The sequence below is a fragment of the Podarcis bocagei genome (assembly GCF_964188305.1).
Source record: "Podarcis bocagei genome assembly, chromosome: 2".
In the NCBI taxonomy this organism is placed as follows: domain Eukaryota; kingdom Metazoa; phylum Chordata; class Lepidosauria; order Squamata; family Lacertidae; genus Podarcis; species Podarcis bocagei.
The window spans coordinates 25,158,289-25,183,414 of record NC_138126.1 but is presented as its reverse complement, the minus strand read 5'-3'; the positions used below and the strand labels follow the sequence as shown (position 1 = coordinate 25,183,414).

General features: G+C 48.4%; 1 protein-coding gene across 2 annotated transcripts in view; it reads right to left on the bottom strand.

Moving 5' to 3' along the window:
* TTLL3 (tubulin tyrosine ligase like 3) overlaps positions 1-24,866 on the bottom strand; it is a 27,900-nt gene extending 3,034 nt beyond the window's left edge. The window contains exons 1-15 of one of the 2 annotated variants that reach the window (XM_081181921.1): positions 24,663-24,866; positions 22,234-22,318; positions 20,558-20,624; positions 18,157-18,270; positions 17,003-17,115; positions 16,631-16,805; positions 15,145-15,206; positions 13,177-13,305; positions 12,897-13,011; positions 11,922-12,047; positions 10,435-10,624; positions 7,733-7,881; positions 6,154-6,397; positions 3,379-3,814; positions 1,183-1,714 (exon numbers count right to left, since the gene is read on the bottom strand). In XM_081181921.1, the coding sequence (XP_081038047.1) occupies positions 1,183-1,714; positions 3,379-3,814; positions 6,154-6,397; positions 7,733-7,881; positions 10,435-10,624; positions 11,922-12,047; positions 12,897-13,011; positions 13,177-13,305; positions 15,145-15,206; positions 16,631-16,805; positions 17,003-17,115; positions 18,157-18,270; positions 20,558-20,624; positions 22,234-22,239 (2,458 nt within the window). In that variant the 5' untranslated portion in view covers positions 22,240-22,318; positions 24,663-24,866. Of the gene's footprint in view, positions 1-1,182; positions 1,715-3,378; positions 3,815-6,153; positions 6,398-7,732; positions 7,882-10,434; positions 10,625-11,921; positions 12,048-12,896; positions 13,012-13,176; positions 13,306-15,144; positions 15,207-16,630; positions 16,806-17,002; positions 17,116-18,156; positions 18,271-20,557; positions 20,625-22,233; positions 22,319-23,282; positions 23,467-24,662 lie in introns of those variants that run through there. The other variant, XM_081181922.1, reaches the window with a different exon arrangement.
* Between the last annotated feature and the right edge of the window lie 260 nt (positions 24,867-25,126).

Sequence of the window (25,126 nt, the reverse complement as noted above, 5' to 3'; positions counted from 1 at the left end):
GTCTGAGATTCAGCCCGCTCTGTTCCAGTGGGCTTGGAACCAAGCAATCCCTACATCAGGAGTCACCAACTTTTGGGTTCTGGGGGGGGCACATTGGGAATGTACTGAGAAAGAAACAAGATGGCTGCCGACAGGGGGGTAAGGGGAGGACCCATTCGCCAAATGGCTGCCATTGTGGGTGTGGCCCGTCCCAAAACATCCATTTCAAAGAAGGCAAACGATCCTCAATACAGTCATATCTTTGATCCCTAACACCTTGGTATTCGGACATGTTGGCTCCCAAACGCCACAAACCCAGAAGTGAGCGTTCCGGTTTGCGAACATTCATTGGAACCTGAACATCCGACGGGGCTTCTGATTGGCTGCAGGAGCTTCCTGCAGCCAATCAGAAGCCACACTTTGGTTTCTGAATGTTTTGGAAGTCAAACGGACTTCCAGAACTGATTCTGTTCGACTTCCAAGGTACCACTGTATACTCGTGGGAAACTGTTTGTATCCTGAGAACCTTCTCTGCCTCCCGGGTGTCCTTGGAATCAAAGTTCTTCCCTTCATATCATGGTTTCTCTCCACCTCCCTTAGTCCCTGTGTTGCTCTTGGCTCCTAGCACTTCCCAGCCCGCCTTGCCCCCAGCAAACGGAGCCTTAGTTTTGCCCTCCACACAAATGCCAAAGGCGGTTCATCCGACCTCCTCCTCTGGCCCACTCCCTGCCATCACACACTGTGGCCAACGTTCCTTTAAAGTCCTTTATTGGAATGGAGAGTCTAGCTCTTAAGAAAACATGATTCCCTCTCCATACAACCCCACGTTAAGAAGTGCTGCCCAGACCCTATAAATATATATATCTATTTATATATATGTAGCATGATTCCTGCCTGCGGCGACAAGCCCCAAACGAGGGCTGCTCCTGGGTCAATGGGCGCTCCTGCCCTCCCTCTGCTGCCGCCTCCTGATCATAGACGCTCTGATGGCAGTGAGTTCGGTGGCCGAAGCTAAATCCATGCCCGGGGGAGACGGGGGATTTGGGGGCACAGGAATGCTGTGCATCAAGTTCCGCAGGTGCTGCTGCACCCTGAGCCTCACGGGGTAGGCGGGAGAGAAGGGAGCGCGAGAGGCCGCCAGGTCAGGAGAGAGGGGGAGAGAACCCATTTCCTGCGACCGCATCTTCAGCCACAGCTCCCTACCTGGCATCGGGGCTGCCTTGCTGGGCACCGGAGCCACCGCGCTGGTGCCTTTGGGATCCTTGGCCTGGTGGAGGGCGGTCTCCTGGGGGGTTAGGCTCTGGGAGATGGACGTGGCACAGAGCTGAGCCGGGCCGGACAACTTGCCCCCCGGGACGACCGTGGTAGTAGCCATGCTATGGGCCATCAGCACTTTCCGGTTGCGGGGGTCTATGTTGAGCTTGCTGGGCAGCTTGAACCTTGCGGACGTCGAATTGGGGACCTTGCTGCCGGGCGCCTTCTCCCGGACTTTGTTCTCCTTCCCAGGAGCCGCAGGCTCGGTCGCCTTGCCGTTGGCGGGTGCCCAGCACGGGGTGGGGGCTCGTGGGGTATCCTGGTTACTGCGCCGGTAGATCAGCTTGGGCTTGGGTGGCTGCGGCCCGCTGCTGTTCCTGGCGTCGCTAGGCACGGGGCTTCTCTGGAGCGGAGGCCTCTTGACGGTGGAGCCTTCTACCAAAAGGCTAGTGCCAATGTACTGAGGGATTTCCACAGCTGCCTGTGGGGAGAAGAGGGAAACAGGGTGAGGCTGCCAAGCACCCCTCCAGCTCAGAGGGCAGCAGGGATTCTCGTCGGCCCTGGCTTGCAAAGCTGCCACAAGGCTGAGAGAGAGATCCTGAGACGGGGCTTCGGGGATATGCTTTCATCACTGGACACTGAGGTCCAGCTCCAAGGGCCTTCGGGTGGTTCCCTCACTGCGAGGAGAGAGGTTACAGGGAACCAGGCAGAGGGCCTTCTCGGTAGTGGTGCCTGCCCTGTGGAACGCCCTCCCATCAGATGTCAAGGAAATACAACAACTATCTGGCTTTTAGAAGACATCCGAGGGCAGCCCTGTTTAGGGAAGTTGTTAATGTTTGATGTTTTATTGTGTTTTTAATATTCTGTTGGGAGCCGCCCAGAGTGGCTGGGGAAACTCAGCCAGATGGGCAGGGTATAAACATAGCTCTCAACATTTCCCTTTTTGTAAGGGAAATTCCCTTATTCCGAATAGGATACCTTGCAAAAAAAGGGAAAAGTTGACAGCTATGGGTATAAATAATAAATTGTTGTTGTTGTGGTTATCAAGCAGAAATGGTCCCCAGGATGCAACTGTGTCTGGTGCAGAGGAGGCCCAAAGAAGCTGTTTCTAAATTGTGCCTGCATACATGCTACAGCGTTTCTCCAGAGAACCACTAGGGTGCTTTCAAAAAACCAAATTGTTAAAAAGGGTCCTGTGATGCTCCTTCCCACAAGCCCCCTCCAGGAAGAGGCAATTCTGGAGCGTTTCTGCACCAGAGTGAAGGAATGCTCCAACTCCACCTGATGCAAAGCCACACCAGAATGACCCAGAGGAGACCATCCACTGCAGTTCTGCAGGAGGTGCATTCAGAACAGTGTCTGCTTCCAATCTGGAAGGCTCAGTAGGAAGAGCATGAGATTTCTGCACTGCAGGTGGTTGGACTAGCAACTAGACTAGCAACTCCACTCACCCGGCCTGTCCACCAACCCCTTTGCCAGCTGCCCTTCTTCCACACCTGACCAAGCCCCACTCTCTTTACACTGCTCCTCCCCTTACAGCGCATCCCAACCCCAAACGCCTTTCAACAGAGGGCAAGGGATGCTTCATAACGGCTTGCTAAACCGCTCTGTGAAGTGCCTCTCCCTCCTTCCTGGGATGCCTGCCACCAGCAGTGCTTCCTTGCTCTCCTGCCTGTGTTCATCACACTGGAGTTGGCATGGTCACCTCCTGGTGGCCACGTGAACTGCAAAGCATGACAACAGCCTTTGGTTTCTATATATATAGGAAGAAAGGGGAAGTCTGTGTGTGTGGTGCCGCCTCCCAACCAATCAAGGCACACTCCGTAGAGGAGAAATTCAGGCCTGCTTTGAGGTCCTGTCCCATTCCATGAGGCACTGGAGACAGCTCTGAATGAGCTCCCTTAGCTTTCTGTTGGCCATTCCTGCCAGCTGGCTCCTCAGGCACCTAACCCTCAGTGCAGAAACCCTCAGTGCAGAAAGGATGAACCATCTGCATTGAAGGCCACCAGATGGTAGCAGAGCAAGAACCCAAAGGAAAGGGAGGCAGAGCCAGTGCAAGGCAAATCAGGCAGACTGGGGAGATGCTTTATCCAAGCAGCTAATCCCAGTCCCTGAGACTAAGGCAGCTGGGCCCAGTGCACTAACCTGTTTGTAGATGAGCTCAAAGTCTCCCGTGTTGCAGTTGCGGTCGTACTTGCGATCGATGACCACACGCAAGGTGTCCTCCTGCACGCTGGCGCAAAGGCGGGTAGTGATGGCAGTGGAGGCTGCCATGGTGGGGCTGGCATTGATCTCAATTAGCCACGGCTGGTAATCTTCTCCAAAGAGGAAGTCTGCGCCGTAGAGCTCAAAGCTGTTTTTGCGGAATTCCACCAAGTCCTGCGAGGTCTGCATGGCGTGAATGATGGCGGCCTTCATGCCGGGCACAATCACCGTGGACCACGCCTCGGGGGCCCCCATCTGTCGCAGGTGGGCCTGGAACTGCTCGGACGACCACATGTTGTCACGGGGGAGCTCAGAGTGGCGGTTCAACGAGTTCTCATAGTGCTTCTGGATGGAGTTGTTGCACAGGTGGATGGAGCTGGGTTGGAGAGGAGGGTAAGATCAGTCCACAAGGGGCAGGGGTCAGGTGCATCGGGCAACAATACAGGATTGGGACCCGGGAAGTGTGTGTTCCATCCCTGCTAAGCCACAATAGGAACACAGAAAATCAGCCCATCTATCTCAGCGTCATCTATAGGGGCAAGAGTGCAGCGGCACTCAAGGATTTTGGAAAGGAGGCTTTCCCAGCCTTACCAGGAGGTTCTGGGGACTGAACATGGCACCTTCTTCATGCAAAACAGAGGCTCGCCCACTGAGCTGCTCCCCATCCTCAACTCCTTCCCATCTATGGTGATCAGGGATACTGTTATGTACTGAGTTGAATAGGATCCAAAATGCAGCAGTCTGATTGGTCCTAGAACAATAGGATTCAGAATGCAGCAGTCTGATTGGTCCTAGAATAATGCAGCAGTATGATTGGTCTGCAGGAGCCACCCAATCCAGCAACAGATGGAAGTGAATCCACAACCTGATTGGCCTACAGGAGAATTCCGGAATTAGCCAATCACGTGCAGCCCATTGTGTAAATAATGTATATAAAGCAGACATTCTGGGGGAACTTTCATTCCTCCTCACCACTATGAGCTGAATAAAGAGCATGAAATCCACTCTCGACTCCAAGTATATTTCAGATACTTCTTCCCTGTATGTGCTGCTGTCAAAGAAGCCTCCTTCTGCATTCTAAAGAAGCCCTGTTCACAAGAGCTCTGCCCCCGACGGCTGACTTACCAGCGTAGTAACCACAGTACTTCTTGGGCATTTCTCCCCTGCTAGGCTCCAGCAAAGCGCAAGGCATGACTGCTCTGCATTGCTCTGCATTCTCCCTTCCCAAAAAACCTCCTCTCCCTCTACTTTAGCCCCATAGCGCCCTCGTGGCTCTCTGAACAAGCCCTATCTTCATCCCTCCCCGAAATAGAAGAAGAGTTTGGATTTGATATCCCGCCTTTCACTCCCCTTCAGGAGTCTCAAAGCGGCTAACATTCTCCTTTCCCTTCCTCCCCCACAACAAACACTCTGTGAGGTGAGTGGGGCTGAGAGACTTCACAGAAGTGTGACTGGCCCAAGGTCACCCAGCAGCTGCATGTGGAGGAGTGGAGACACGAACCCGGTTTCCCAGATTACGTGACTACCGCTCTTAACCACTACACCACACTGGCTCTCTCCTTATACTCTCTCCTTATTACTGCAACCACACCCAGGCTCCCAACTCCTTTTTCATGCTCATACTAGATATTCACTCCTCCGCCACCAGTTCTTTTTTCCTTTCTCCCACCCTCCATTTCTTCTCCACCCTCAGCTGCCCTCTCTTGGGGCTCTCCAAGATATTCAGTGGCCAGCTACCGTCACATGCCTTTTCCCGTTTACATTAAGCTGGTCAAGTTGCTTTGGCAATCTTTGCAGAGCCCGCTGGTCTGCATGAGAGCGTTGATTTATTTAATTTCACGCAAGAGATTTCTCACCTGCTTGTCAGGGCACACTGCCCTCACAAGGTGCCTTATCAAGAGAGAATTAAAACACAACACACACAAAAACATATATGGAGCTTCGCAAGGTTTCAGGCAGGTCTGCAATCTGCTTAAATGGTCAGAGCTGTAGTTCACAAACTATTTGCCCGGGAATAATAACTGGGATGATCCTGCAGAATTTAGAAGAGCGCAGAAAGCTGCCTTATACTGTCAGGCCAACAAAGAGGGAAAGAAATTGCTGAATTAACTAACTGAATTGGAATACAAAAAAGGGAGGTGTGAGGAGGTCAGCGAAGCAAGGAAATGAATGTAAGGTGGAAAGATTGATGTATTTTTAAGTGTTTTTTATTTATTTTTTGTATTTTTCTTTTATTCTTATTTCTGTCTTTTTTTTCTTTTCTTTTTATCTATATAATTTTTTCTTTGAAACCTTAATAAATATCATTTTAAAAAATATATATATACTGTCAGGCCAGACAGTATTGTCTCAGTGTTGTCAGCACAGACTGGCAGCAGCTCTCCAAGGATTCAGGCTGGAGAGATTCTCAGTCCCACCTGGAAATGCCAATGCATAAGCCTGAGACCATTCTGCATGCAAGGCAGATGCTCTTCTGTGGCTCTGCGGTCCTCACGGGACATCAACGAGACTATTTAAGACTGTGAGTGGCATGCACAGAACAAAGACTTCACAAAGCAGCAGCAGCAGCAGCATCTCTCTCTCTCTCTCTCTCTCTCTCTCTCTCTCTCTCTCTCTCTCTCTCTCACACACACACACACACACACACACACACACACACACCACACACATAAAGCTGTATCCAGCCGTGGAGAAGATAAGCAATGCAACACTCACGTGTCCAGTTTGTGCAGGGAAAAGGGCTGCGTGGAGAAGCGGATGTAGCTATGCTGGTAGAACCAGATGGTCAGTGGGTTCCAGTCGGTCACCAGGAACCACTGGCGCAGATCAAACTTGGTGCCAAAGATGAGCAGGGGCGTCTCAATGTATTTCTGCACAACCCACTTGCCGTCCTTTACGATCATGGGGTCGCAGTCCACTAGCTTCACTATTTCCTCCAAGCGGTCCATGCACATGATGCCTGTTGGGAAAGAAACAAAAGCCCTCACGATCGTGACAGACCCACGTCCGTTCCATCCCCACATCCTTGCTATCAGAGCAGTTCAGAGCAAAGCGAAAAGCTCAGGCACCCTTTCTGCAGAAACCAGGCTAGGTAGACAACACCCTTTCCACAGCCGATGCAGCGGAGATGGCAAGAGACACAAAGTGCATGTTTTGTGTTACTGGTGCCCAACCTCCACTCAACAAAGAGAACTACTAGGGTGGCTGTGAAACTCATGAAGGTGGCAGTCATATCACGCCAGGATCAGGAGCCCTGCCCATCAGGTTGTCATGGCAGGACTAACATTACACATTTTTATCTTTGGCAGGAACAACAAAAAATGGTTCCAGAAAGGGCCTAGGGTTGCCATATTTAAAAAAGTGAAAATCTGGACACAAAAGTTTAATGAAGAAGAAGAAGAAGAGGAGGAGTTTGGATTTGATATCCCGCTTTATCACTACCCAAAGGAGTCTCCAAGCGGCTAACATTCTCCTCTCCTTTCCCTTCCTCCCCCACAACAAACACTCTGTGAGGTGAGTGGGGCTGAGAGACTTCAAAGAAGTGTGACTGGCCCAAGGTCACCCAGCAGCTGCATGTGGAAGAGCGGGGAAGCAAACCCGGTTCACCAGATTACAAGTCCACCGCTCTTAACCACTACACCACACTGGTGAAAATCACCAAAATCTACACTACCGACACGGGCTGCCATTTCCACTCGAGGGCTGAATACTGGCTATGTCCAGGAAATTCTGGATGTATGGCAACCCTAAGAAAAGCTAACAAATGTCAATGATAGGAAAGGATCTGCCTTTGGGCTTACGATCTGAAAGTCACAACACAAAAAAGGAAAAGTGTTTTGGTGACCCTTTAGCTCTCACCCTATAAGGCTGGTTCATAGTTGGGAGTTAACTCTGAGCAACCTCAGTCTGCCCCTAGGGCAGGCTGCATTCACTGCAGTAAGCAAGTCCCTTCTCAGTCGGCCTTCACTGTCTCATTTGAATGTGTGAACTCAATAGAGAGGCCGGAAAAACCCTCCTCACATTTCAACTGCGGGGTGTCAAGAAAGCACACCCTCTCCTCTCTAAGCCTGCTGGGTGAGGGCTGCACCAGTTGTGCACAGTGCCTTAGCAACCCAGATTTTTTAACAACAGCAAACTCAAGAAGGGCACAATAGGGATGTGGTCAGGGTGCCACTGCTCAGGAAGAAGCCCAGCGTGAACAAGCCCTTTGCCAAGTCCATTTCCCCCCAGTCTCCCCCTTATATGCTCTTTTGGATTATCAACTCCCCTCCATATGAAGCGCCGCTTCTCTCACCTCTGCCCCGGGACTTGGCTCCTGGCTTCACAATCCATATGTTCCTGTCCCCTTCCATGTCCAGCTGCGGGACGACCTTTGACAGTCGCTGAAGGACGTCTTCGCACCGCTCGACGTGGGCACCCGTCTGCACCATCTGTGCCCCCTCACTGCAAACACAAACACTCAGAGCAAGGACCCCACCCATTCTCCTGCCAGCACAATCTGCTTGGTTCGGACAGGCAGCTATTCTAGAAATGAGCTGTATATCAGACTCAACCACAGCTTTATCTAGAAATTGGCACGGTTATGACCAAGTGGTAGATCTCAGAATACGGCCTCCTAATGGACCATTGCACCATTAACAGATTTACAGCCCTTGCAGTCGCAGAGGGAACTCGTGGCTCTCTAGATATTATTAGACTCTAATGGGGTGGCGCTGTGGGTTAAACCACACAGCCTAGGGCTTGCTGATCAGAAGGTCGGTGGTTCGAATCCCCGTGACGGGGTGAGCTCCCGTTGCTCGGTCCCTTCTCCTGCCAGCCTAGCAGTTCGAAAGCACGTCAAAGTGCAAGTAGATAAATAGGTATCGCTCTGGCGGGAAGGTAAACGGCGTTTCCGTGCACTGCTCTGATACCCCAGAAGCGGCTTAGTCATGCTGGCTACATGACCTGGAAGCTGTACGCCGGCTCCCTCGGCCAATAAAGCAAGATGAGTGCCGCAACCCCAGAGTCGGCCACGACTAGACCTAATGGTCAGGGGTCCCTTTACCTTTACCTTTTAACGCCTATCAGCCACAGCCAGCATGGCCAACACATCAAGGGATTGTGGGCAGTATCTGACAACATAGTTCCATTTGCGTAAGGACTTCTGGCTGCATTACGAACCCCCCCTTCCCCTATGCACCCCCTAAATCTGTTCTTGGGGTTCTCTGAACCCTCTGGAGGATATTTGGAGAGGGTGTGGGAACATGCAGGGAGAGAAAGTCCTTGTGCTGATGGAACTACTTCAATGGGATACCACCCTATAGGCGTTTAGCCCAACAACATAGAGTAGGCTGTAGGTTCCCCATCCCTGGGCTTGGGATACGTGAGCATTTTCAACCAAAACGTCTCAGGTGCTATAGAGAACCTGGGAGAACCTTCCAGGTGGCTCAGATTTCAGTAAAGGTAAAGGGACCGCATTAGGTCCAGTCATGACCGACGCTGGGGTTGTGGCGCTCATCTCGCTTTACTGGCCGAGGGAGCCGGCGTACAGCTTCCGGGTCATGTGGCCAGCATGACTAAGGCGCTTCTGGCGAACCAGAGCAGTGCAAGGAAACGCTGTTAACCTTCCCGTCGGAGTGGTACCTATTTATCTACTTGCACTTTGACGTGCTTTCGAACTGCTCCTGGCAGGAGCAGGGACCAAGCAACGGGAGCTCACCCCGTCACAGGGATTCGAACCGCCGACCTTCTGATCAGCAAGTCCTAGGCTCTGTGGTTTAACCCACAATGCCACCTGCGTCCCTTGTCAGATTTCAGTACCCAACTGCAATCCCTTCCTCTCTCCATTGTTTCCCATGCCTAGGGCCTTCATACTCAGGTCCGACAGTCATTTCCCTTCAGTCTTTCAGACATAGCCCCCAAATTTATCGTCCCCAGTTTGTGATGATTAAAAACAAAGCAAAAACAAAAAGAGAGAGTGATTAATAGCATGAGCATGTAAAGATGAGCAAAACTGCCTAATTCACGTAACACAATTCACATAACCTACATAACAAATTTCTGCATGGACACTTCTCAGTCTGCTGATTCCTGCAAAATTTTGTTTGAAAATAGAGCCACACTTCCAGCTCTCACAATTGTGAAGGGAATGAAAGATGTTCAAGGAGTTTCTGCTCAATGCCCCTAGAAAAAAAATCCAAGTTTAATCTGGCAGGACTTTCCAGTAGTCAGGGAGTAAGAATTTCTTTACACAATACAAACCCAAAGTCCTTCCCTCAAGTTCCCCATTAAGTCCCTGTATCTTCCTCTACATACCCAGTTGCTGTAATCCTGATAGGTGTAGTTTATTCCCCTGTTTGTGTTAGAAGATTGTCCCTTCAGAGTTTATGTAGGCTGCCCTCGTGCCATCGTGATCACATGACCCCAATTCCCAAGGATGCTCAGAGGGGGGAGGAAGGGCAGGAAGAGAGCAAGGAGGAAGGAGGAAGGCAGGGGCTGTAGAGAAGATAATGACACAAAGTTTGTGGTTCAGTCCTGCCCGGTGTGTCCTCTTTTGTCAGGGGCAAGCTACAAAACCGAGCGCCCTAAATGCAAAATCTGTATGTGCGTCAAACCTTCTTTCCTAAAATGATTCTGCAAAAAAATAAAGTGGGGCGACAAATATTGCTAAGCTGAAATGAGCACGTACACACACAACAGGTTGCACCCAGGTGCTGTCCATGCATAAACAGAACGGACTTCCACTTGTGCAACATTATTTCAGCTTTCACTGCCTACCCCCAGCCTTCAGAATACCCTCAAATAAAGTTTTTTTTTTGGGGGGGGGCTTTGAGAGCGGGGTGGAGAGATGAGAGGAAGATGCAGTCTCCTTGCCCAAGTTAAAGTCAACTTGGTGGATTCCACTCTATGCAAATGGACACAAATTTGCACAAAGATCCAGTTCTGAAATTGGGGCTTTCCGGGTTCAAAAACAGATGTTTTTGCTGTGTGGTATATTCCAGCATCTCCTGTACTTACTGGGCTAGCTGGTAGTAGCCATGTAGAAACTTTTCCCAGTGTGACTTTTTCATTAGCAAAGGAGAACCGGATTCTCTGTCAATGTCCTGGTGCCTCAAGCTGCTCATGTGTTCCTCGCAGGCATGTATCGCAGTCTCAATCAGCTGGGATGAGAGCATGACCCCTTTCTTCCGGCTGGTATACTGCTTGACTTTTGAAAACGAAGGGTTGTTGAGCCAGTTATGCAAGGCACACAAAGCAAGACTGCCTGAGATACTGTTTCTGCTGCTCCCTGTAAATCACAGACCTTCCAACATTTCTCCCATGAAAATAGGGACATTCTATTCAATTATAATAATAATTTTACTATTTACACCCAACCCGTCTGACTGGGTTGCCCAAGCCACTCTGGGTGGCTTCCAACATTTATATACATATACATATACATATACATACCCACCCACCCCCACAAAACTTCCCTATACAGTGGTACCTCGGGTTGAGTACTTAATTTGTTCCGGAGGTCTGTTCTTAACCTGAAACTGTTCTTAACCTGAAGCACCACATTAGCTAATGGGGCCTTCTGCTGCTGCTGCGCCACCAGAGCACGATTTCTGTTCTCATCCTGAAGCAAAGTTCTTAACCCGAGGTACTGTTTCTGGGTTAGCGGAGTCTGTAACCTGAAGCATATGTAACCCGAGGTACCACTGTACAGGGCTGCTGTCATATAGCTCAAGAGTCACATAACGCCATATCTTCCAACATTTCTCCGAAGAAAACAGGGACGTCCTAAAGAAAAGTGGGTCATTTCAGGATCAAATCAGAAACCAGGATGGTTTCCATAAATCCAGGACTGTCCCTGTAAAATAGGGACACTTGGAGTGTCTGAAATCAAAGCATCACACACAAAAACTGTCACAAAGAGAGACCTAGGTCTTTTTTTTTTACAGATTCCCAGTTGTCAGGGTCTGGCTGGACACTGAGGAGTGGTGGTTGGAATCTGACTTGGAAAAAGTGATCAGTGATCTGGGGGAGCCTAAAAGCTACACCCACCCACCCACCTCACTTCAGATAAAGAAACTCCATAGCACTTCTTTCTTAGGACATTTTCACATGGAAGACTTGAAGCAAGCTCATACTTCAATTAATTTCTGATCTAATCTCCACTGGAAAGAAAGTTCATTTGCATGTCAAACACCTCTACTCCATTCTCTCTTCTTACACAGAGGAGACCAGCCCAACCATAGGCAAGAGAAGGATCACTCAGCTGTGAAAAATATCTTAGAGAAAAAGCCACAGGGCTACACTTTTGGAGGTAGCTCATAGCAGCTTCTCAATAGTCTCCCCTAGAACACAACTGATGGCATTAGCAAGAATTTCAAGAGAAAGGCAATTTATCACACGTTCTGCTCTCCCATCCAGGACCTTCTCCAGGTACTCGCTGGAGACGGCAGTAGAGAAATCTCTGTGGCTGTTCCTTTTTTGAACACACAGCTCCTACCGCTTACCTGGAGTCTCTGGGAAATTTGGGGGCTCATTCTGATTAGCATCCAGTCTTGTCATGTTGGGTTCATTCCAGTATCGTTTCACCACCACTTTGAGAAGGCTCCTGGCTGCCGTGAGCTGGAAATCCTCTACCATAAAAGGGAGGGAGGACACATAATTCTCTGGTGAGAATCCAGAGCAGGGAGGAAAGGAACCCCTAAACTATCCTCGCTCCTCAACTGACATTTGAGGGCACCCACTCCATCCAGCTACCTCAGTGGAGGAGATGGGAAGCAGGGCTTGTTTCATTAGCTTTGCTAGAGGCCCAGTTCCATCAGGTGTTTCCTGCCCCTGATTTGTGCCAGCTGGTCATCATATTTAGAAACTGATGCCTGAATTTTTATTTCCCTCTTCCTTCCCTGTCTTTTGCACTTGCGTATTGTGTTGTGTTGTTGTTTTTTTTAAATATAAGCCAGCAGGTAGGGACTGTTCTGTTTTGATTGAAGCAGCTTAGGTAAAGGTAAAGGGACCCCTGACCATTAAGTCCGGTTGTGGCTGACTCTGGGGTTGTGGCGCTCATCTCACTTTATTGGCCGAGGGAGCCGGCGTACAGCTTCCGGGTGATGTGGCCAGCATGACTAAGCCGCTTCTGGCGAACCAGAGCAGCGCACGGAAACACCGTTTACCTTCCCGCCAGAATGGTACCTATTTATCTACTTGCACTCTGACGTGCTTTCAAACTGTGTTGTTTTTTTAAAAAAATATAAGCCTGCAGGTAGGGACTGTTCTGTTTTGATTGAAGCAGCTTACATACAATCAAAACAGACTTCCTACTGCACTAAGACATACCATCAAAGTAGAAAGTATATCCCAAAATATGGTGAGCCTTTACTCTGGGATAAGGCATCTCTCATCCCATTGTCCCCATTGTGCTAGAGTCATGGAGTTTCCTTCTCTTCCCCACCCCACCAAAGGAGAGCATTGTGAACAGTTCTCACCAATAAAGGCATGCTTTTCATCTTCAGCTCCAAGGCGGTAACAACGTGGGAAAAAGGTATCGGCATCAGCCTGGTCAAACCACGGCAGGTTTCGCAGGTTCAGACACAGCCCTACCTGAGAAAGAAGGGATGGATGCCTTTGCAGCGGCTTAATTTCCCAACTCCCCACAGCACACATACACAAGCCAGTTGAGCCCAGATCCTGCACATTCCTTTTCCCAACTCGGAGCGCCATTCGCGCTCTGCTAGCGTGGCCCAGACGTTCAAAAACTCTGCCCACCTTGGTGGTGAAGGTGCCCGCCTTGGCATAGTGGTTCATCATCTGATCTTTGCGCAGGAGGCGGCAGTCAATGACATCACGCCGGTTGGTCCAGATGAAATAGGGGATCTGATTGCGAACCAACCTTGACTGCCAGGGAAAGAGGAAGGGTAAAAAGTAAATGTGGAAGCCTAGTGAAACAGCACAGAAGCCGGTTAAAACAACAACAACGAAAAGGACAAGGTAGGTGGGTGGGGGGAACTGGGTGCAGGTGACAGATATGCTGTTGGGAAAGGTGAAATATGAACAGGCAGCTAAATTATTGACTGGAACAAGGTGGCATGATGGTGGCCCAACAGCACTGGCTTCCAATTTTTGTCCAGACCCAATTTAAAGTGCTGGTTTTGACCGTTATATGGCCTTATATGGTTCAGGACCATTATAGCTAAAAACTGACACCCTGAGATCATCATCTGAAGCCCTTCTCTGCATGCCACGTCCAAGGGAAGTCTGGAGGGTGCCAATGGCCAGACAGGTCTTTTCTGTAGTAAAAGGTAAAGGGACCCCTGACCATTAGGTCCAGTCGTGACTGACTCTGGGGTTGCGGCGTTCATCTCGTTTTATTGGCCGAGGGAGCCGGCGTACAGCTTCCAGGTCATGTGGCGAGCATGACTAAGCCGCTTCTGGCGAACCAGAGCAGCGCATGGAAACGCCGTTTACCTTCCCGCCGGAGTGGTACCTATTTATCTACTTGTACTTTGACGTGCTTTCGAACTGCTAGGTTAGCAGGAGCAGGGACCAAGCAATGGGAGCTCACCCCATCGCGGGGATTCAAAACTCCGACTTTCTGATCGGCAAGTCCTCGGCTCTGTGGTTTAACCCACAGCGCCACCCACGTCCTTTTCTGTAGTAGCTCCCATTTATGGAATGTTCTCTCTAGGGCGGCCCACCTGGTATTATCCTTGTCATCTTTTTTGGCACCAGGTGAAGACATTTCCCCCCAAAGCATTTGGGCACCCCTAACAATATAGTGTTGCACTGTTAAATGTTTTTAAATCACTTAAGGACCTTTTTCTATTTGAGAAGTGATGTATAAATGGAAAAAACCCAAATCCTGAATAAATCTAGGTGATGCTGAAGAACACCAGAAGGGGGTCTATGATGATCAAACAGACAGCATGTGTATTGCAGCGGTTAGAAAGTCTGATTAGTATTGAGGAGACCCAGATTCACATCTCTACAAAGCCATATAGCTCACTGGGTCACCTTGGTCCAGTCACTAGCTACTAGCCTATGGCTGGGTACAAAACCAGAGTATAAAAAGTGCATGTGCAATTTTTCCATGTGTGTTTTTGTCCATGAACAACAACACATGAGTGTTTTAAATTGAGCTGTATACAGTGGAACCTCGGATTTTGAACGTAATCCCTTCTGGAAGACTGTTTGATTTCTGAAATGTTCGAAAGCCGAGGATCAATGGGTGGTCGGCAAAATCCATTGAATAAATGGAGAAACACACCTCAGAAGCCATTCAACTTCCGAGGCACATTTGAAAATGGAAGCAATTACTTCCGGGTTTTCGGTGTCCGGGTTACGAATCATTCGATTTCCGAGATGCTCGAAAACCGAGGTACCACTGTATAAGGCCAACCAAAACATCAGAGAATAGTGTGCATGCTATTAACGATAGAACCTGGAAAGCTTGCACGCTGCCTTGTCACATTTGGTTGGCCTCTATTGCCTTAGTATGGATCTACTGATATTGGGAAAATCTGAATTAGATGGAGGTGAGGGGACTGTGGGCTGCAACCTGGATGAGGACAAGGTGGTGCGGAAGGCATGAAAAGCATGCATCAAATCCACTTTAAACTGCCCTGTGTGTTTGTGCAGCCCTCAACGGGCTTTTGCAGGAACCAGAATTGTGGAGGGAAAGGTTTAGCTGCTTGAAGGAAGCATTTAGGGGTAAGTTCACCATCACATCAAACTAACCATAAGGCTATAGGTACTATCAATGGCATCATCCTGTTCATCTTCCCCCTCTTCCTCCTCATCTGTGAAGGAAACGGAAAACAGCGGAGACAAGGGTCACTCACAGTCATTACCAGGGAGCAGTCTCCTTCTTGGACACACTGAAACTGTATTTAAAGTGCTTATTACTGTGGGTAAGTCCATAAAAAGATGGGTGCTCAGCCATATATTTAATTATTTTGTTATTTTTGTAAACCACTTTGAAATTGATAACCACCTTCAAATCACTGATAGAAAGGCAGCATGGGTTTTAATTTTATAGATCTATATACACACATAAATGTTAAATGCAGAATAGCAGAGTCACACCTAATGATGCTTATTCACACTTAATTTTATAAATTTAAGTTGTAGAATGCACACTCTGAAGAGGCTAAATTAGGAAAATAGTGCAGAGTTCTATTTTATTAGCAAATGTATACAGATCTTGGGTTGCCAGTGGTTTCCTTCCAAAACCTGGAGCAATATTTACATCAGTTACATCTTTTTCCTGTTACAAAAATGCCAAGTGAAATCTAAGAGCTTTTTTTCCAGCCAACCTAATATAGTCCATTTTACTGCAAGTTTTACATTATTTTCTTCAGTCTTCACAAACGTAGCTATTTTGCTGTGTTTTCCCTTGCTGTGTTGCCAACACAAACCTCATGCTTAGGAAAACATAGTAATACCATCCTGTGTTTCCTTGTAGCACTTTTACACAGTTCACTGCAAGCTCTTTAAGGTCCAAACAATGGCCATTTGAGAAGGTTAAGTAACCCATGAGAAACAGTGTAAAGTCAGAGGTGACATTTTAAGAGAGGTGGAGGTAGTTTTAAAGTACTATTAGTGCCCTCAACACACATACACACACATTTCCAATCCTAGGACAAAATATAGCTTGGCTTTTCAGTGTTTCACACTGAACAAATGAAAGCCAGTTGTGATGGGCACTGATTGGCTAGTGCCCATGCCATGTCAAACCTAAGTCTCTCTATTAGCAGCTTTGCACCTGTTTTTATAGTGTGCATGAATTTATTGGGAGCAGGAACAGATGAACATATCTGGTGCGTGTACATCTGAGATTCTTCCAAAAATTCAAAACAAACTTTTTATTTTTATTTTTTTTCTCTTTATTTTTCTTTTCTTTATTTAATGTCTTTTGGCTGTGTTTCTTTGGATGTGTATGATGAAGAAAATACAATAAAAAGTACTTATAAAAAAAAAACTTTTTAAATACCATTGCAGAGGGTTAGGCTAGATGCTCCTTGAGGTCCCTTCCAATGCTACAGTGATACGATTCTATTAAATATCTCTTTTTATGTGGTTCTAATTGAGAATCCCAATGTTTCGTTTTACATTTTTGTAAATCGCCTAGAGGGTTTCCTCTTTTGTAAATATACAGTCAGGCAGCATATAAATTTTGTTCGATACAATTAAAAGATAAGTTGCGAGAGGCTGGTGGCCTTACCGTCCTCAGGCCCGTCACTGTCATCAACATCTTCATCCTGCTCCCCATCAGGCGGACGTTCTCGCTTATTCACTACTTTAGCCACCTTGGGAAACTTCCTCTCCACCCAGCCCCTGCCAAGCAGCCGTCTCCGAATCACGGGGTAAGGGCCGTTCACCATGAAGATCTTCCTTTGCTATGGGGCAACAGGAGAGGCTTATCAACTTTGCCCTGCAGCGGGGAGGGGAGGCAGGGACTCGCCCCTCAGTGATGATGATGATAACATTCTCCCCATTGGGGAGGTTGACCCATCCAACCAAAACTACAAAAGAGGGGAAAACAGGCAGGGTGGAGGCTAAAAAGGTAGAGACCAGGTAAGCCAAGGCCACTTACCTTGATGGCTCTCTCCACAAACTGCCTGGCTTGCTTGAGGCGCTCTGGGTTGAAGGAAGAGTTGAAGTTGATGCTGCGAGGTGAGCGTCCCTCTATCAGAGAGGCTGCATCTCCTGGAACGAAAAAGCTAGGCTTTCCAACCTTTGTGACCTCTTAGCACCTACCTCACACCAAGCAGTGGTACCTTGGTTGTTGAAAGGCTTGGCTCCTGAACAAATTGGCTCCCAAACACCGCAAACCTGGAACTGAGTGTTCCAGTTTGTGAATGTTTTTGGGAAGCCGAACGTCTGACGCGGCTTCCACGGCTTCTGATTGAGTGCAGGAGCTCCTGCAGCCAATCGGAAACCGCACCTTGGTTTTTTAATGGTTCCGGGAGTTGAACAGATCACTGGAATGGATTAAGTTCGACCTCGGTTTACGAACTTAAACTGTACCAGAAGTCCATTCTTAAACCAAAACTGTTCTTAAACGAAGGGACGCTTTCCCTAATGAGGCCTCCCGCCACCAGTGCCCTTCCACCTTTTGGATTCCATTTTTACACCAAAGTAAAGTTCTCTAACCGGGACACTACTTTCGGTTTTGTGGAGTTCGTAAACCGAATCATTCGTAAACAGAGCTGTTCTTAAACCGAGGTACCACTGTATTGTGTCCTATATCTATTGCCCAGTTTGCAATAGATATAGTGTGAAATATCTATTGCCCACCTTTGTACCAGCTGTCAACCAAAAAGTCCAATTAGGCAAGGATTTATAGCCAGCACACACTATCAACTGTAAAGAATCTGTAGGAGCCTGATGGGAACATGCCTTGGATGCACAACTCATATCCACCAGGAGTTATGAATTTGGTGTTGTTGGCCTGATTCTGTAGAATTCCCTCCCAGCTGAATTCAGACAGGCCTTCTCCCTGTTGAATGTCAGGCATGTAACAAAGACCTTTCTACTTCAGCATCCATTTTAAGGAAGTTTTGTTTCCATGTTTAATTTTAATTGAACTTGCCCGTTGTATACTTTTCAAAATAAATTATGTGCACTGCTTAGAAACTGCAAAAATAAGAAAGGAAAATAACACAAAGAGGATCAATAAACAAAATAGCAAATCACATGAACATCTACCCACAGCACAGAACCCCTGGCAGTATCTTGGCAACTCACCTTCTTGTCTATACCTGCTGGTATTGGGAGCAGTGGATGGGTGGCGGCGAGTGGGGTGCAGTTGTGTACGTTCGATGTTGGAGGGGGCATCTCCATCAGGCTTTAATCCGCCAACTGAGCACAGTTGGATGAGGAACATTGAATATTATTATTAATAATAATAATAATAATAATAATAATAATAATAATTTATTTATATCCCGCCCTCCCCAGCCGAAGATGGGCTCAGAGCAGCTAACAGTAAAAATAACACAGTTTACATAAAATCACAATCAATTAATTGAAATACATTCTAAAATCAATTCATTCTAAAATCAATTTAGAGTCAAATTAATGGCAACCATTGGGCTAGAGTTATATGAGGATTACAGAAGGAGGGGGTCAGACTGTGCCTTGGCCCAAGGCCTGGTGGAACAGCTCTGTCTTGCAGGCCCTGTGGAAAGATGTCAAGTCCCGCAGGGCCCTAGTCTCTTGTGACAGAGCGTTCCACCAGATCAGGGCCACAGCCGAAAAAGCCCTGGCTCTGGCTGAGGCCAGCCTAACCTCCCTGTGGCCCGGGACCTCCAAGATGTTTTTATTTGAAGACCGTAAGGTCCTCCGTGGGACATAACAGGAGAGGCGGTCCCATAGGTATGAGGGTCCCAGGCTATATAGGGCTTTGAAGGTTAAAACCAGCACCTTAAACCTGATCCTGTACTCCACCGGGAGCCAGTGCAGCTGGTTTTTAGAAGAACAAGGGTTCAAATGGCACATATGGGGACTACATGGCTAGTCTAAGACATATTATGATACAGAAAAACACACCTGAAGAAGCAGGACTTGTTCCTGCTGTGACTTAAGAATGGAAGAGGCAGGAGATAATGGATCTCTTACGTAGGGCCGTATCCAACACTGCAGCTTTGTTGGTGCAACAGATTTCTGTACATGATCTAGAGCAGGGGTAGGCAAACTAAGGCCCAGGGGCCGGATGCGGCCCAATCGTCTTCTCAATCCGGCCTGCGGATGGTCTGGAAATCAGTGTGTTTTTACATGAGTAGAATGTGTCCTTTTATTTAAAATGCATCTCTGGGTTATTTTTGGGGCCTGCCTGGTGTTTTTACATGAGTAGAATGCGTGCTTTTATTTAAAATGCATCTCTGGGTTATTGTGGGGGCGTAGGAATTGGTTCATTATTATTTTTTTCAAAATATAGTCCGGCTACCCACAAGGTGTAAGGGACGGAGGACCGGCCCATGGCTGAAAAACGTTGCTGACCCCTGATCTAGAGCCTCCTCTTTTTCTTTTGTCCCCTGCCCCCCTGGTGCACCCTCAAAATTAGTTCCAGAGCGCTGGAGGAACCTCCAGAGCAGATATTGGAGCATGCAGGAGGAGGAAAGGAAGCATAAGTCCCCCCTGTGTCAGTGGAACCCTGCTGGTGCAACACTGGGTACAATATTTGTCAGTATGTACTAAGCATGGGCAACCTCGCTTGCTCTTTAAGGCTAACCTAAAACATTTTGCTGCCTGAAACAAAGGGCAATATTAAGATAATGTCCCAGCCCCAGTCCTGACTGGATTGGCAGTCTCCCCTCCTGTGGTTTCCAGCAACTGACATCCAAAATCATTACTGTGCCTTCCACCATGAAGGTGGACTAACCTAGACAGCATCTTAAAAAGCAGAGACATCACCTTGCCGACAAAGGTCCGTATAGTTAAAGCTATGGTTTTCCCAGTAGTGATGTATGGAAGTGAGAGCTGGACCATAAAGAAGGCTGATCGCCAAAGAATTGATGCTTTTGAATTATGGTGCTGGAGGAGACTCTTGAGAGTCCCATGGACTGCAAGAAGATCAAACCTATCCATTCTTAAGGAAATCAGCCATGAGTGCTCACTGGAAGGACAGATCCTGAAGCTGAGGCTCCAATACTTTGGCCACCTCATGAGAAGAGAAGACTCCCCGGAAAAGACCCTGATGTTGGGAAAGATGGAGGGCACAAGGAGAAGGGGACAACAGAGGACGAGATGGTTGGACAGTGTTCTCGAAGCTACCAGCATGAGTTTGACCAAACTGCGGGAGGCAGTGGAAGACAGGAGTGCCTGGCGTGCTCTGGTCCATGGGGTCATGAAGAGTTGGACACAACTTAACGACTAAACAACAACAACAACCATGAAGGTAGAGCAAAGTCATTATGGCCAGCAGCCATTGGGAGCCTTATCCTCCATGAATTTGCCCAGTCCTCTCTTAAATCCCTTGGTGGCCATCACTGCTTCCTGTAGGAAGGGAGTTCCATAGTTCAATTGTACACTGTGTGAAGAAGGGCACGAGGCTGAGAAAGGCTGCTGCAGGCAGCCTTTTGCCCTGAAGGCACCTCTTTGACCTAGGAAGCATGGAGTAGAAATCTTGGAGAAGCTGCTACCTTACCTCCTCTGCTGGTCCTCCTGCCCCCTCCAGCGTCACTGTCCCCTCCTGCTTTACACTTTGGGCCCAACTGCGAGAGATCAAAAGAAACACTGAGGTTGTTAAAAGATCCTATGACTCCAAAAGGAATGCAGCCCCACAAGACTTCCAGGGGATTGCCCTACTCCAAAGGCAAATGCAGCAAAAATGACCCAATAAAGGTCAAACAAAATGCGGCAGCTAGAGTGGTGACTGGGAGTGGCTGCCAAGACCATATAACACTGGTCCTGAAAGACCTACATTGGCTCCTAGTACGTTTCCGAACTCAATTCAAAGTGTTGGGACTGACCTTTAAATCCCTAAACGGCTTTGGTCCTGTATACCTGAAGGAGCGTCTCCACCCCCATCGTTCAGCCAGGACACTGAGGTCCAGCGCCAAGGGCCTTCTGGCAGTTCCCTCACTGGGAGAAATGAGGTTACAGGGAACCAGGCAGAGGGCCTTCTCGGCAGTGGCACCTGCCCTGTGGAATGCCCTCCCACCAGATGTCAAGGAAACAAACAACTATCTGACTTTCAGAAGACATCTGAAGGCAGCCCTGTTTAGGGAAGTTTTTAATGTTTGATGTTTTATCGTGTTTTTAATATTCTGTTGGGAGCTGGCTGGGGAAACTCAGCCAGATAGGCGGGGTATAAATAAATAAATATATTATTCTTATTATTAACACTGACGAATCTGCAACTCCCATGACCACTGTTTCTTCTAGGACAATCAGCTTGTTCTTGGATCTTCAGAAGCTCTGTTCAAAGAGTTGCAGAAAAGCCCCACTCAAAGCACTATCTCACCCTGTGCTTTGAAAAGGGCTTTGTAGGCCAGCAAACGCCCTTTTGACAAAGCCTCAACTTTACATACCTCACAAGTGACTTCATATATGACATCAGGTGTCGTAGAGCAGGTGGGTGTGGCCTGGCCAGCCAAATAGGGAGGGCATAATAGAATGGGCATAATGAGGTTCCCCACTCTTGTTCTAGGTCTTGCTCTTCATTAATACTAGATTTATTTTTGGGACAGGAGAGGTGTGTGCTTGTGGTGAAGTGAGAGAGCATCAGCTTTGCCTCTCATGGCAGCTGCAGAGACTACCACAAAGCACTTACATTCCTTTGACTGCCACCCTACCCCAAACACCCTTTAGGGGTCACTGTAGTCTTTGCCCATTGTGTGGTGCCTGCAACCAGTTGAGAATTTGGAGTAAACATGCCCACCATTTATGGGTCATGACAGCCTCTTCAAAACTGAACTGAATTTCTGAACATGTATTTCTGGGGGGCTGCTATACAAGCATTGTACGCTAAGAAGAATATTTGGTGTCCTGGTAAGCTCAGCTTCCATTTCTCGAAACCCAGCCCACATAGCTCTGGAAAAGAAACCTTGCAAATGTGTGGTTACCAGAGTCTGGTGAGGATGTGAGCAGGGCTTACAAACAGAGAGGCAAGCTGTTACTACTTTAGTTAGCTTTTTATAGTACCCTACAAGTTAATCTACCCCTCAGATCCTGCCCTCTTTTAATTCCCTCAAGTCAGGGGCATGAATTCCAAATCCTTTCAAAATATTGACCGCTGAAACAATATATGTGTGCAAAGCAGTACATTCCCAGAGAATCTGGATCTTGGCTGTCCCAATAAGCAGCTCCGCGGTCAATCACCTGCATATTCTTGGTGCCAGCTCCACTGCCTGTCCAGCAACTCACAGTGAACAGGTATGTCAGTCATGGCGCACCGCACAGCCACCTGCAGGGACAAGGTGACAAGCTCACTGTTGCAGCTAAACTAGAAAGCCCTCCTCTCCACATCAATATCCCATATAGGAGCTTATGACAGAATATAATCCGGAGACAGACATCCGCATCATACAACCTATGGCAGCTGTCCACTTTCTATTCTATTCTATTCTATTCTATTCTATTCTATTCTATTCTATTCTATTCTTCTATTAAAAAATCTAGCCAGGATTTTTTTGGGGGGGCAGGCCTTTTGTTAGGGGGCAGAACCTCAGTTAGCTATGCATTTTTATTTGGCAGGGCACCCAATACTGCTTATTCTTGTTGGAGTCCGTTGATAAACCTACCTTTTCCCAGAAGCTTTTCAGAAATGCTCACTTGGGTTCGGACAGAGCAGTAACAGCTGAGCTGACCCAAAAGGTGCCCTTCACTGTGTTTCTGCTCTTTTTGCAAACTTAAAATGCGCTTTTAATTTTGGAAATCGTTTTTTAAAAGTGCTTTTTCCTTCACTGCCAGGCACAAAGCAGCTCAGGTCATTAGACAGGGAAGCACTGCTTGATCACATCAATACACACACACACACACACACACACACACACACACACACACACACACACACACATTCAAGCCATTGGGCACCCTTCCCCTTCCAAAATCTAAGCCAACAGTTCCCATACCCCCAGCTGCTTCCCCTCGCTATCCACCCTCCAACCAAGCACAGCATTCCCAGGTGAACATAACCCTGTCAGAAACAGGCCTTTGAGCTCCGAAAAACCTGGCACCGCAACATAGGTGCCAACTCCCTGAGCACCCACAATATTCCCCATGAAGGAGCCGGGCACCCACAGGGTCACTGCACGCTGCATACACCCACGTCCCCGGGGCACCCACGGTCGCGGGGCCAAGTTGGCGCTTTTGCACCGCAAAGGGAGACGAGAGCACCTCTGTGCATATGCAAAGGGCATTCCTCTCACCGAGCGGTAACGAGGCCATCAGGAGCCACGGCAGACGAACCCCGTTCCTCCTCTTGCATGGGGAGCTCTTCTTCTCTCCCCACCCACAAAGGTACTACCCCACAGCCTGGTCTCCAGGGCCGGCTGCCCCAACCAGCATCCCCCCCCAACCCACGGGCAGTTTCCGAGTCCCTTCCCCGCCCCCGAAAAGCCGAGGCTCCCGCTCCCGCCGCCGGCGAGGGCCCAGCTCCTCCGCAAGGCTCCCATGCGGCTGTTTGGCGTTTCTATGGAAACCAGGGAGAGCGGCAGGTGCTCCAGGAGAGGCCTTTTCGTTTTGCTTTGTTCAAACTCGTGCCCCTCCCCCACCCCGGGCCTTTCAGAAAGATATTTTGCAAAAGGTATTCTGAGGAGAATTAATTCCCAGAGCAACTGAAGCTTGCTAGCTAGATAAGGATAATTAGAAAGGAGATCTCAAAAGCCCTGCACCTCTATTTTAAGCTGCTCTCCAGGAACTTCTTTCTGAATCAAAACAGGGATGTTAACTGATCAGCAGAGGTCCTTTGCCAAACCCTCCTTGCCTACTATATCCTTCTCTCTCTCTTTCTTGTGGTTAGATAAGGCACTCTCATCAGTGCACTGCTTAAAGTAGAAATTGCTAACCAGTTCCTGAGCTACAACTCCCATTAGCCTCAGCCAGCAGAGCCAATGGTCATGGAGGATGGGAACTGTAGTCCAACATGAAATCTTGGGGGAACCAGTCCGGCTGCCCCTGCCTTAAGGATGTTGGGCAGCTATCCTGTGCCCCTCAAAATCAGGTGTGGGGAACTTTTGGCCTCCCAAACATTGCCAAACTACAACTCCCATCAGCCCTAGCAAGCATGGCCAGTGGCCAGGGATGGTGGATGTTGTAGGTTCAGCCACATCTGGTCAAACGTTCCTCACGCCTGTTGGCCATCAGGCAGAAGGATGGATGTAGTAGTCCGTGCTGGCTAGCACTGATGGGAGTTGTATTTCGGCAACATCTGGATGGCCCCAATTTCCCTTGCCCTGAATTAAAGGAATTGTGGCAGCAGGGTCTCTTTTAAGGTGACCACTTCTGGCTGATAGGATAGAGGGATGTAGTCATCCAAGTCCTAAGGCGATGTGGGCAACAGCAGGAACCAGCCAGGCAGGGGACGCAAGAGAGGTTTGTGTAGTCAAACTGCAAATGGGAGAAATTACATCAAGGATAAGACTCCAGAGGGGGAGGAGTAAGGCTTTGGAAGCAGGGTTCAAGGACCAACATGTTGAGCAACGAACAGCACAAATCAGACTGTTGTAGGTGCAAGTATCCTTAGCTGGCCTGAGGGGCACATATCTACACGGGCTCTATCCAAAAGGGACATACTATTCCTAATTTACCTTAGTTGCGGCTCATACTGTCTCCCTGCTACCTCTGATGACTCATGCACATTTGTGGCTGGCCCCCCGTGCTTGGTGTCCACTTGACCCTGTAAAATTCACGTGGGGGCAAAAGCCTCCTTCCGGCTGCAGGTATACGAAGCCCAGACGGGGCACAGTGGGAGGGTTTGTGGCTCAGAAGCAAACAACCTCCCTAGGCTTGAGGCCTACCTTGCAAGAGAGGGCCAATGGCATTGTATTATATCACCTGTTTGAGACCTGCAGAGAATGCTCAGGATGGCTCACCTATGACATCAAAGGGCAGTGGAACTACCATCGTATTCCAGGATTCTGTTCCTTCCTCCCATTGGCTTGGCTTCTTAAGGATCACACACCAACCTCTCCTGGCTGAGGATGGTGAGACAGCGGATGGGGGTAATGCCTCTTTTTTGACGCCTTTCTCTAAAACAGACTGTACGGAGGTG